Source organism: Populus alba, chromosome 10, assembly GCF_005239225.2.
Source record: "Populus alba chromosome 10, ASM523922v2, whole genome shotgun sequence".
Taxonomy (NCBI): Eukaryota; Viridiplantae; Streptophyta; class Magnoliopsida; order Malpighiales; family Salicaceae; genus Populus; species Populus alba.
The window spans coordinates 1,399,198-1,413,085 of record NC_133293.1 but is presented as its reverse complement, the minus strand read 5'-3'; the positions used below and the strand labels follow the sequence as shown (position 1 = coordinate 1,413,085).

The 13,888-nt window shown below is 32.0% G+C and overlaps 2 protein-coding genes across 2 annotated transcripts; one reads left to right on the top strand and one right to left on the bottom strand.

The window, feature by feature from the left end:
- Window positions 1-200: 200 nt before the first annotated feature.
- On the top strand, window positions 201-4,718 carry LOC118036955 (lipoamide acyltransferase component of branched-chain alpha-keto acid dehydrogenase complex, mitochondrial). Its single transcript, XM_035042825.2, has 8 exons — window positions 201-421; window positions 503-652; window positions 813-938; window positions 1,421-1,803; window positions 2,520-2,767; window positions 3,333-3,421; window positions 3,876-4,103; window positions 4,434-4,718. The coding sequence occupies exons 1-8, from the start codon at window positions 287-289 to the stop codon at window positions 4,545-4,547; spliced, it is 1,473 nt and encodes a 490-aa protein (XP_034898716.1). The 5' UTR covers window positions 201-286; the 3' UTR covers window positions 4,548-4,718.
- A 4,406-nt stretch (window positions 4,719-9,124) lies between these two features.
- LOC118037002 (exopolygalacturonase) lies at window positions 9,125-10,885 on the bottom strand. Its single transcript, XM_035042879.1, has 5 exons — window positions 10,703-10,885; window positions 10,263-10,568; window positions 9,852-10,141; window positions 9,481-9,694; window positions 9,125-9,358 (listed from the first exon to the last, which is right to left on the bottom strand). The coding sequence occupies exons 1-5, from the start codon at window positions 10,883-10,885 to the stop codon at window positions 9,125-9,127; spliced, it is 1,227 nt and encodes a 408-aa protein (XP_034898770.1).
- Between the last annotated feature and the right edge of the window lie 3,003 nt (window positions 10,886-13,888).

The following is a 13,888-nucleotide window of genomic DNA, read 5'->3' as shown; positions in this document are numbered from 1 at the left end:
TTTAAAATATTTTTTATTTAAAAAATATATCAAAATAATATTATTTTTTAAAAAATTTTAATATTAGATATTAAAATAATTTAAAAATAAAAAAACTTTAAATTTTTTTAAAATTTACCGGAAACGTAATACCAAGCAGGAATAGAAGGGCTATATTGATCCAAAACGTGGGATTACATCAGATCTTATAATAATAATAATAATACACTTGTTTTGTCTTAATTCTTATACAAACAACAAAAAATTCTCTCATTTTCTTGAAGAGGGATTAGCAAACTCTTCATCAATGATGATTGTCAGAAGGGTGTGGCATAAACTGGTTAGGAGCTCCACCCCACGATTTCTCTGCCCGTATCCCGCTCCCGCTCTACTAAGGGCCCCCAAACTTCCTTTCACTGGTTACACTAATAACTCTATCAACGTGAGTGACTATATATTTAATTTGTTAATAGCCTTGTTTTGGTGAAATTAGTTAAATGACTGTTGGGTTTGGTTTTTGTAGATCAAGATTGAGAGTAAAGTGGGTTGGCGTTTGTTTTCAAGTCAAGCTTTGGCTGATGGGGGGATGAGTGGTAGAATTGTTGATGTGCCTTTAGCTCAAACTGGTGAAGGTATTGCTGAATGTGAACTGCTCAAATGGTTTGTGAAAGAGGTAATTGAATGAAACAATGATTGATGAAGTTGTGAATTTATTTGTTTGTTTTTGTGTTAATTTGTGAGTTGCTGCTGGTTTTAAAGTCGTCAGTTTGGTGAGTTTCAAATTGTCTTTATAAGTGATAGGAAACATGGCACCGTGCTTGTTGTTGTGGTAGGGGGATGAAGTTGAAGACTTTCAACCACTATGTGAAGTCCAGAGTGACAAAGCGACTATTGAGATAACGAGTCGTTACAAAGGAAAAGTTGCTCAATTTCTATATGTTCCAGGAGATATTGTAAAGGTGAGAATTTATTGATTTACTGCTCATTGGTTTGGTGAAGAAAGCATGTTGACATTTTATGAATTTCCTGTGCATGTGTTTCGCCAAGTGGTTTGCCTGTGTGAGGAATGGTGTGGGATACTAAAGATGAAATTAGCAACCTTCTTGAAATGGGAGACATGGATTTGGGAATCAGTTGGAATTTACTTTGAAACTATGTCAAACAAATAAAACTCTTAGGACTTGTGAAGAATGGTGTTATTTTGTTAGCCAGACTGGGTAGCACTAGCACATGCTTGTGTGAACTTAATACAGGCTACAATGGCTGAGCTGGCTCCATTTCTCGTGGGGAGGAAAAAGACAGGGAGGGTGTGCTTTGCACAGTGTTGGGGGTGTCAAAAACTTGAAATTAGTCATAGAAGAAGAGAAAAAAGAAAGTACCATATAGCTTTTGTGCATGTGTATTGATATTTTGAATTTCTGGTAATGTGTGATCTGTGTAGGTCGGAGAGACTCTTCTTAAAATGGTGGTTGAGGGAGCTCAAGTTCCAACACAGAAACATGATTTTACTGAAAATATTATTTCTCATTGTTCTGAGGGTGAGGTAAATAAAAGTAAAACTTGTGGAGTCCTGTCAACACCAGCTGTGCGACACCTTGGTAAGCAATATGATATAAATCTAAATGATGTTCATGGATCTGGTAAAGATGGGAGGGTATTAAAAGAAGATATAATTAAACATGCTATTCAGAAAGGAATCATTAAAGATTCCTCTGGCTTTGAGAATGCTGATTCTGGAGACCAGTTTTTGAGAGGTGAAGAGGACTACTCATACGTTTCAGCGGAATTAGGCTCACAACCCGGTGATAAGACAATTCCTCTAAGGTAATATTAGTAGCTAATGTGAACTGAAAACTTTTTTCCTATCATTGTTTTTTTAAAGAAGGGGGTAGGAATGTACAAAACTACTTTCCATAGCATTATACTCTTCACAAAATAAACAATTTTTGTTTTTTAAATGATAGGATTAGGATAACATAGCAATTCTTATATTGCAGAGGTGTTAATTTTCCCTGCCATTTTAATCATAATGATAGGTCAATTAATTTGGTATCCAAGCCATTAGCCAGGCAGCCACAACCATTCACTGCAAGCCCATGTTTTGAATTCAGACCATATCAAGCATCTGCTGGTTTGAAATTTTGATTGCCTAGCAGTGTGAATAGGTGCACCTAAAGGTTCATGCATGCATAGTTTTTCTAAAAGCTTTTATTTACAAGTTGCTTATGAGATTGTAAATCTTGTCCTGTGAGATATCATAACCTTTAATTTTAAATGCCAAAAATATCCTGTGATATCCTTAACCTTTTTACTGCAAAAACTGTGATTTTTCTGAAATCTTATTCTCTTACAGTAAAGTCTAAACCCTTACCTTAAAAACAAAAGCCACCCCCAATACTCATTTGTGTTAGTGTAGAGTCACTAGACAGTTATTTTTCAATTCCATGTACAAGAACTCTTAAAGAATACTTGTTTATTAGCTAAACCACTTTAAATTTAGTGTTGAGGCAAAATAATTGCCTGCTTTATTTTTTTTTCAGGGGATTCCAACGCACAATGGTGAAAACAATGTCAATGGCTGCAAAAGTTCCACATTTTCATTATGTAGAAGAGATAAATTGTGATGCATTGGTGGAGCTTAAAGAAAGTTTCCAAAACAATAATACCGAACCAGCTGTGAAGCATACTTTCCTTCCATCTTTGATAAAGTCACTTTCAGTGGCCATCAGCAAATATCCATGGATTAATAGTCGCTTCAATGAGGACACAATGGAGGTCATCCTGAAAGGTTTGTTGATTTATTCTTCTTTGCTGCTGCAATGTTGTTTACTGCTTCTATTTTGTGATGGGCACAAGTTCAATGAATGGTAAAAAACAACTATTTACAGTAGGCTTTCCAGTATATGGGCACGATAATTCTTGCTTGTGAAAGCATTTCTTCTCAAAGTAATTTAAACTGGTAATTTTGGTGTCCTTTGCAAGTCTTTCAAGGATCTAACAAAGCTGGAACTAGATCCATCGTTAACAAAAGTATAAAATGAGACAAACATATATAGATTATAGATTCACAACAGATTCACTGGTCTTGACTGCTTATAAAACCAATATAAAAATTATCCTACTTCCATATGAGATGGATGTATCCTGCAGAGGCTCTACATTTGGCTCTACAAGGATGTATTTATGTGCTTATATTTCTTGCCAATGGAGGAATTGTTCTGATGTAAAATAATTGTTGCTTCTTTGAGATCTGTTGATCAGAATGTTGCTTGGATTATGTTGAATATTCTTATTGATATCCTTAACCCTCTTTTCTAGTTAATCGTGGTCATAATAACTGTTGAATGTCATAGGTTCCCACAATATTGGAATTGCCATGGCTACTCCATCTGGTCTAGTTGTACCCAATATAAAGAATGTTCAGTCTCTTTCCATCTTGGAGGTTAGTTTCATTGTCTCCTGTCTGTGTTATTTGCATATACAACTATCTTCTGTTTCACTCTGCTTGATTGCTAGCAGCTTCTTGCTTGTGTTCAAGTAGTAAAATGGGATTTCAAAGTATTGAGTTTGACTTCAAACTTTGCTTTCATACTTAATAGTTAAGGTGAGAGATATAATTTGATTGATTTGATAATGAAAGTTAGAATGTTATAAACGACACGAATTCATATTGAAATCAGTAGATTTTTTTAAGGTTGCATCTTGCTTTATATGCATACTTACAATTAGGTTCATCCATAACTGTAGGCAAGAATGACACAATGCCTAATTTTCCCTTTTTGGAGTAAGTCTTGTTGTATTCTCAATGCGTTTACTTTCAAGTACTTCTCCTCAAAACAACTTTTGTTTTCCTCCCTTTCTCTGGCATTGTTGAAAATGTCCACCTATGTATTTAGATAACAAAGGAGCTTTTGCGGTTGCAACAATTGGCCTTGGCTAATAAGCTTAACCCTGAGGATATAACTGGTGGAACAATAACACTAAGCAATATTGGAGCAATTGGTGGGAAGTTTGGTGCTCCCATCCTCAACTTGCCTGAAGTGGCAATTATTGCAATTGGCCGAATTCAGAAAGTGGCTCATTTTGCAGATGATGGAAATGCATATCCTGTATCAGTTATGACGGTAAGCAATGTTTCAGTTAATTCTTTCTTTTTTATTTGCTTCAGAGTACTTAACACCATCTTCCAAATGAACTTGGGATACACACCATTTTATTTATATGCTCATTCTTTTGGAAATGAATTACTGTAACTTAGCGCGTCATCCTTTAGAAAAAGTAAAGCACTGTCCATGTAAAGGACAATCTTACTATAAACTGGGCATGCTATTTCAAACAATTAGAGAACTCTTGTGACAGAAAGGGCTAAAATTATACATCGCGCTTACTGATTGTTAAAACAACGGCTTTATGGCGTTTCATTATTGTATCCGATCATGTGCCTCTTTTCTCAGGTAAATATTGGTGCAGATCATAGAGTTTTGGACGGGGCGACTGTTGCAAGATTTTGCAATGAGTGGAAACAGTTAATTGAAAAACCAGAGCTGCTCATGTTACTTATGAGATGACTTCCTTGACTGGTTGCAAGATGACATGTTTTTATCATCCCAAAGCTCTTCTTGGGGGGGATTGTAAGTTCTCGAAATCGTATAATAAGATTTAAATCATGAATTGTAAGTTCTGGAAATCGTATTAAATAAGATTTAAATCATGAATAATAAGTGCGCACTCATTTAGTCCATGGATGTCCAATGCCGGGATTTCTTACTGCCTTCCAGTTGCTGCTTGAAGTTGAAAACTTTCTTTATCTGTTATGTTTGAATCGCTTAGCTTACACAAGTCTAATGATCATCTCTAAATCCCATGTCCTTTTCTTTTACGAATCCCATGTATTTCAGTTGATTTGTTGTTGTGTTGAAAAAGTGTTTTTAAAATTTTTTGAAATATTTTTTATTTTAAATTATTAATATTTTTAATAATTTTGAATCGTTTTGATACGTTAATATAAAAAAATATATTTTTTAAAAAATATATATTATTTTGATATATTTTTAAGTTAAAAAAAAATTAAAAAGTAATTATTATTATAATTCTAAATAGCATTTATGTTTCTAAGCTGTCATTAAAAAGTTAGTTTTGAACCTCCTAATGTAAATTGTATTTCTCAATAAATAAAAAATTTACAAAGAAGGACCTATATATGAATAGAAATAAAATATAAAGAAAAAAAATGATATTTTAAAAAAAAAATTATAAGAACAAAAATAAAAGTTATATTAAAAGTATGGGTTTAAAAGCTTATTTGCTATCATCTTTAACAAATCTGATGTGCTTTTTTTAAAAAAGGGATTGATGTTTAGATTTTATAACCACATGCGGTTTATGTTTATTTTTAGCAATTTCAACAAAAAAAATTAGGACTTAACATCAACACCTTTGACAAGTCTTCTAATTTTAGGGACTAATGTTATTTTCTCACAAGTTTGATGATCGACGTCAAAGTTTTTGCAAAATAATTAAAAAAATTAGGATAATTGATGGTAATAAAAAAGATAAACTTAAGAGAAAACACATAGTAAATATAATCTTTCATAAAAAAAAAAACAAAAAATACTATAAGGGTGATATTGTTCTTCCTTTAAGCATAATTAACCTCTTATCTAAATTTCTGAAACTAGTTTATATTTTAGGATTCTTAATTTCTTTTAATTACTAGATGGTGACTCCAATTTTCCATGACACATTTTAGGCCCTCGCCAAAATGTCCACCGAGGTTTATAGTAAGATATGCATAAAATATAGGGGTTTCTTGCAAAAGTAGCAATACTTGATCCTAAAAAGATCAATATAAGACCTAAGACTATGGCTTGTGTATTCATAAGATATGTATAAAATATTAGTGCATAGAAATTTCTCATACATAAATCAAGTATTAAGGATATTCATTCTAATACTATTATGAAATTAAGAAACGCTATATTATTTGAGGATGTGTTTCCATAGAAAGAAGCATAAAAAAATGACACGAGCTCAAGTAATTGTCATAAATTAGAAGATGATGAAGTTAAGCTTAGAAAGATTAAGAGCACAAAAATGACCAAAACATTTAGTCTTGATTTCTTAACATAGTTGTTAGAAAAGGAACCTCAAACCCATTCTAAAGCAATGTTTTGTCTGGAAGGAGATAGTCAATATTAAAATTGAATCCATTATGAATAATCATATATAGAAACTAATTGATCTTCCTCCCGGAAGTAAACCATTAGACTATAAGTAGATCGTCAAAAGGAAGATGAAAGCTAATGACACTATTGATAAATATAAATCTAGACTTGTTATTTAAAGGATTTAGACAATAAAAAGATGTTGACTATTTTGATATATATTCACCTGTGTTAAGAATAACTTCCATATGAACATTAATAGTCATTGTAGCTAATTAACAAGCTTGAAATATATCAAATAGATGTAAAAATATCTTTCTTAAATGGTGACTTTGAAAATGAGGCTTATATAGAACAACTTGAGGGGTTTGTTATGAATGAATAAGAAAAAAAAAGTTTATAAGCTTGTCTAATTAGTATATGGTTTGAAATAAGCACCTAGACAATGGCATGAAAAGTTTGACAAGATTATGTTGTCAAATGAGTTCAAAATCAACAAAGTTGATAAATGTGTTTATGTGAAAAATATAGATAAATGTTATGTCTTTGTATGGACAATATGCTAATTTTATATAGCAATGATCACGTGATCAAGTCTACAGAGAAAAGTTAACTAATAAGTTTTACATGAAAGAATTAGGTGTTGCAATTGTCATACTATGAATAAATATTTATAAGACATCTAATGGATTGATATTGTCTAAATCTTATTATGTTGAGAAAAATTTTGAGGAATTTTCTAAAAATAACAATATCACTATCAAAATATTAATTAATATAAATGTATATTTGTCCAAGAATAGAGGTAACATAATAAATCAATTAAAATATTCTTGAATAACTAGAAGCCTAATATATGTTATGAACTGCACAAGGTTTGATATTGCTTACTCATTTAATAAAGTGAGTAAATTTACAAATAATCTAAGTATACATCATTAGAAGGTAATAAAAAAGATACTTAAATATTTGAGGTACACCTTGGACTACAAGCTATACTATATTGGTTACCTAGTAATGCTAGAATAGTATACAAGTGATATTAATTGGATATTCAACACTAAGAATTTAAAATCTATAAGTGGACATGTCTTCACATTTAGTGGAGTAGCCGTGTCATGGAAAGCCTTCAAATAAACGTGTATTGCTAGATCCATGATGGAATTATATTTCATTGATCTTAATAAAATTGTAGTAGAAGCCGAATGGATTCAGAACTTCTTAGAGGATATTCCAAGTTGAATGGATAAAACCAGTGACAACTATTTGTGTCCATTGCGATAGTCAGTCAGCAATTAGAAGGGAACATAGTAGTATGTATAATGAAAATTTTAGACATATACGTCGTAGATATAATACCATTAAACACTTTTTTATCAAATGAAGTTATTTTCATAATATTGCGTATCCGCTAACTAAATGTTTGCTGATAGAGCTTGTGTATAATTCATCAAGGAGAATGGACATAAAGCTTTTAAAAGATAAAATAATATAATGATAGTAATCATACCTAGTTAATTGGAGATCCCAAGATCTATGTTAAAATGAAAAACTAAGTCATATAACATTCTCGATACTAGGAAATTATTATTTCCTATTTATTCCTATGATGAAATAAGTGTTAGCTATAGCATGATAAAAAGTAAGTTGAACTCTTAATGATTTTCATATCTTGGTATACCAAATGGATTATAACAAAATAATTTTAATGAAAGATCACCTATATAAGTGAAAAATGTGGTCGTTTCTTTGAGAATTTCAATAAATGTTGAATTCTCTAAAACACACATGGATCCAAGAGCTGTATAGGATCAAAATAAATATAACAATGAGAACCAAAGGAAATCTCTAGATAAAAAACTATGTGAGCATTATTGTATTACTTTACATAAAAGGTTGAATAGTTCAAGACATCGTGCGTTCACTATTTAGCCAAGTAAATCCAATAGTATTTCACTATGAAAGGTTCAAAGTCAAAAACTACATATTCTATTGCAGTAATATATCAAATCAGTATCTTTCAATAAATCTTTAAGTAATTTTTAAACTGGTGAGACAATTTTCATTCATGTGGAGGATTGTTAGAAATTTATTTTAATTAACATGATTTAAAAAAATATGAGTGAATAAAAAATTATCTCAAAGAGCCTTTGATTTTTCTAGATTTAATTCTAAATTTATGATGGCTAATCAAATGTTGATAATGGTGAGAGTTAATTCTTATTAATTCTCTAATATTTTAACTTCTAAAATTCACTATAAAAATGGGGGGTTTACATACTCTTACTCACTTCATATTTTAGTGTGTGTTGGAATTTCAAGAGACATACTGCAAACATCAATTTCAAGAGACATACTGCAAACATCCTAGTTGCACAAGTAAACAATAATAAAGTTTTAAAAATAAAAAATTCATCATTGACAATAACAACAAAATTCTCATTACTTTAAAGTAAGTCTTATTAAATTCGAGAGGTATATTGCAAATATTCTAATTACACAAGTGAGTAATAATAAAATTTTAAGGACAAAAAAAATCATCATCGACAATAACAACAAAAATCTCATTACTTTAAAGTACTTCAACAAGTAAGTATTCTCTTTTATTTTAATTTAAACATTATTATATATATATATATATATATATATATATATATATATATTAGTATCCATATGAAAACGTTGAATTAATATCAATTGCAAGTTTATTTATATACTTAGTATGTATGTTAGAGTTCTATTATTATTTTTTGTGTTGAAAACATGTTTGTTGTTAATTATGCCTTTACATGTATATATTTTTTAAATATGTATTATAAATTCTACGCTTTTGATGGATATTTTTTGTTTAACATTGACTTTAAAATGATATCCTTGTTATCTTATCTGATATATTTTTACAAACTTTAATTTACACTAATTAATGAAAGCAGAAAAGGGTCCATCTCCTCGATCGTCAACAGGAAGAAAGAGATTTTCAACTATCGGCAAGGTGATGGGAGTTGGAAGCCAGCATAATTTAATTTTGCATTGGTGCACACAGAGCTGATTTCATGATTACGCTGTTTTGCTCCAACGTAGTTCAAATTGATGTTTGACAAGCTAACTCTTTCACAGGGAACATTATGGCTGCACTTGATGTTTACTCCAACAACTGAAGTGGATGTTCCTCTAATGTTCTGGTATCGAACATCACTGAGTTTCACCCTCGATGCCTGCAAACAGAATTGAAGAAGGCAAATTCAGATTAAACTGATACACTCTACTCCAATACTCATGATCGAAGGAGGAAAGCAGCTTGTTAAAGGGGTTGATATCATAGTAAAAGAAAACGAACCGATTCTTTGTTTCCATAAAATTGATCAATAATAATGGGGTTTTTAACTCTGTCCATGACGATATCCTGGAAAAGTATGCCTGAAGCTTGGCTTGGAGGTGATCCTCCGTATGTTTTTATCCTGATTCCATTGTCCGTGTTATTCAATGTGCAGTTTTTCACAGTGATCCCTCTCACATCCTCCTCTTCCTGGTACTTTCCAAGGCTACCAATACTGTTATATATGGAAATGTAAATTACAAGGTAATTAGCTGCAGGTTGCTATATATGCTAGTTAATTACAAATGCATAATTACTGACTTCAAGCGTGTGTGTGTGTGTTGTGTGTGTGTGCAGCTGGAACATTCAATACTTGGATGCTAATGAGTTACCTGATACCATGTCCAGGGCCACAGGTTACATTTCTGATGTGGACATCGGTGCATCCACGTATGATGCCAATGCAATCATCACCAGTGCCGATGACACTATTTGATACATACACTTGATTGGTTTGGCTGATATGGATTCCGTCGGTGTTGGGGCTGTCGGAAGGGGCAAATATACGAAGATTTTTGGCCTTGATGTTCTGGGACAGAACGATGGATATGTGGAAACCCATGGGATTCACAGAGGTGATCTGTCTTATAATCCCATTGACTACATGGTTGAGTTTTATAGACTGCGCCACAAATAATTAAGAAAAAAAGGAAAGAAGAATCATTATGAAACTGAAATCAATCCCATATTCTCTAATTACTAATTAGTCAGTGCATGTATGTCAAGATAATTTTGTTGCTTACACTAGGGAACTTGGCACCGCCGTCGCCGACGTTGTATTTCCAGACAGCATTGCCTTGGCCATCAACAGTGCCTGTACCGGTAACCAGCAAGCCCTTGATGTTTTCAAATGAGATCCAGAAATCTTCTTCGTACATGCTAGGGTCTGCTACAGCTTTCAGAGCTCCTGCAATTTGAACCTTAATGGGAGCTGGACCTTGGCATGGTCCCTGAAAGATAGTTGCCCCTATCAAGAAGGTTCCCTTGGGGATAAGTAGCCTTGCCTTTCCCCTATAATTGCATGCAGCCTTCCATGCTCGGATGAAAGACTGCGAAGGCCAAACCCACAATCTAATCAATTTCACCATAATTTCTTCGCGAGAAAATCGAGGGCAAATTCAGATATATACGCCATCAAATGTGGATTTCTTTTAACAGATAATTAAATACTAAACCAGCTTACCAGTGCGTTATCGTCTCTTCCAGGATGTGCTCCATAACGTAACACGTTAAACACCTTCTCATTGGGATCTTTCCGGCCGGCGAGTCCATGGTACCCCAGAGCCTTTGAAACAAAGGAGGCCGCTATAATGCACAAAATGAGCAAGGCATTTGCCGAGGATTTCCATGTAAATAGTATGGCCATTGCAATGATCTATCCAACTCAAGCTTTATAATTTGTATTTCTTTCTCTCTATCAACAAAATCGATAAAAGGCTTCGATTGGATGTTGTAATTGTGAGAAGCTATCTTACTTTATACCCTAGTTTGTTGGAGATTTTACTGAATCGATAGATGTTTACACCGTTTTTTTTCTAACAAAACAGATTTGTACTGTTAAAAGCTACCTGTACGTAGGAGGTTTAACTGCATTAGATAGCGTTTGGTCTGTACGTAGTTAGGTTGCAGTGGTTCTGTTCTGTGTTTAGCGTCAGTTTACTTAGGTTTCATTTCTATAATTAGTCAAGACACAAATTAAATGCTATCCTTAAGCTTTTCCCCGGATTATAGTACTGAATTAAATAACAAGCTCAACAATTAAGCAAATTTTAATTTAATTTGTTGGAGAACCTTTCTATTAATGGAAAAAATAAAAGAAATCTGGTATAACTGTTCTTTTTTTACCCTTGATGGTAACATCTTAGAAGTGTCCATCCTCATGTACACATCTTCGTGAAGATTTTTATTTAGGAATGCAATTTTGATATTTATTTTTCAAATTTCATAATCATGGTATGTAATTATAGCAATCAAAATTTTTATAAATTTTAACATAACTACCGATAAAAAGGTTTTATCAAAGTTAACCCCTTGTATTTGTATATAACCTTTGACAACTACTCTAACTTTGTATATTTGTACATTGCCATCTATATCAGCCTCTCTCTTAAAGACCCACTTACATCCCATGAGTTTTATCCATTTAGGTGAATCACTCAAAGTCCATACTTGGTTGGTGTCCATGGAATTCATTTTAGATTTCATGGCTTCAAGCCATTTTCTCGAAATCAATATTAGATATTGCTTTTATATAATTAGTACGCTCATCAAATATGAGACACTCGTCATCATTAACTTCCATGAGAAGTTGATATCTCAATGGTGTTTGACGTGTTTGACTAGATCTACGAAGTTCTTGAGTTTCAAGCTAAACATCAAATATTATAGCCTCAGGCTCTTGTTCCATTTAGATGTCTATTGTGGTTCTAGAACTTCATTAAATTCTACTACTACTCCTTTCAGTAACAAATTCTTTCTCTAGAAATGTTGCATATTTTGAGATAAATATTTTTTGCTCAATGAGATGGTAGAAATAATATCCAATAGATTCTTTTAGATATTCAACAAACTTACAATTCTTTAACATGGCTCCTAACTTTCAAATATTATATGCTTCACATAAATGTTACATCCTCAAATCTTGAAGTATGATAGGTTTGATCTCTTACCATTCCATATCTCATATAGAGTATTATTAACAGATTTTGATATAACCCTATTAAAAAGGTAAGTAGCAATTTGCAAGGCATAGCCCTAAAAAAAAGGTGGAAGATCTGCATAGCTCATCATGAACCGTACTCTATCTAATAAAGTATGATTTCTTCTTTTAGAAACTCCATTAAGTTGTGGTGTCTTAAGAGGTGTTCATTATAAGAGAATCCCATTATCTTTTAGATAATATTGAAATACTTGGCTTAAGTATTCACCACCTCAATTCGATCAAAGTATTTAAATACTCTTTCTAGTTTGTTTTTCAACTTTATTTTTGAATTCTTTGAACTTTTCAAATGATTTAGACTTAAAGTTTGACAACCACTAATGTTAAAGTTCAAGTTTGTTGCAGCTGAATTTGCTGTAATAAGTTAGAAAAATAGCCATTTTAGCCTATAAATAAACCCAAGCGAAGAGAGCAAAAGAGAGCCAATGAACCAATTATTAAGAGAAAGTAGAGGTAAAGAGATTTGCTAGAATGCAGCAGTAGTGGCTGCAATTGCAACACTACATAGAGAGAAAATGTGTGATGGGAAGTTAAGTAAAGTTGATGTTCCTCCTTCTCCATTGATTGCAAGATGTTGTTCTCTCCCTATATAATAACATTGGTTGTTCTATGAATGTAGACAAATTTTTGAATGACATTAAATTATTGTGTTCCGTCTTCAAACAATTAAGAGATTAACAATCCTAACACATATGATGTAAGTGTGATGAGAGTAATTTATTCAAAATCCTAGATAAATTCATATGAGTGCTATAATGAGAATTCTATAGTACTTGAAGTTTGCACTAGAAAAAATGGTTGATGTTCTCGTTGCATCGACATACTAGAATTTATGAGTATACTGACTTGGATTGGGGTGCTAAAGGGGAAAGACAACAACTATGTCATGATATCTTACTTTTATCAGACAAAATTGGGTTACTTAAAAGAGTATAAAACAAAAGGTAACTTTATCTAATGTGGAGCCTAAATACAAGACAATATTGGTTAAGGGTGTTTGTGAGTTGTTATTTATGAAGTTATATTATGAGAATCAATCAGTGATTAAGATTGTTAAAAATCAAGTTCAACATAATTAAGCTAAATATATAAAAATTAATCATGATTTTATTTACAAGAAGTTAGAAAATAAAAATTATTAACATTCAACATATAAAAACTACAAATTAACTTGTAGATATCCAAACAAAAGCAAACTCAAGTCAAGTTTTCAATGACTCACTTATCAGGTGAGCATTAAGGATACATCGAGATCAATTTAAGAGAAAATGTTAGCATGAGTCAGGGTCTTAATTTAATTTCATGTTATATTATAGGAATTAAAGTCTTTCCTTTATTATAATTTCCTTTGTTGTTAGACAACTTTTTAAGTTTTCAATAGGGATTATTGTACATGTACAACTCAATTAAGGAATAGAATTAGAATTGATTTTCACCCTAAATTCTTCCACTTGAGCTTGTCTATTCTAATTTCTGTTTTTTCTTTTTCTTTTTCCTTTCTTATGGATATATTCAAATTTTTCTAAAACAGTATGGATTTTCTGCATTTCAATACAGAAAACATGGAGAGGCTAGCTAGAAGAGCATGAGCCAGAGAGGTAACTACAAAGGTTCTCATCCTAATCCTAATCATAATATTAAAGAAAACTC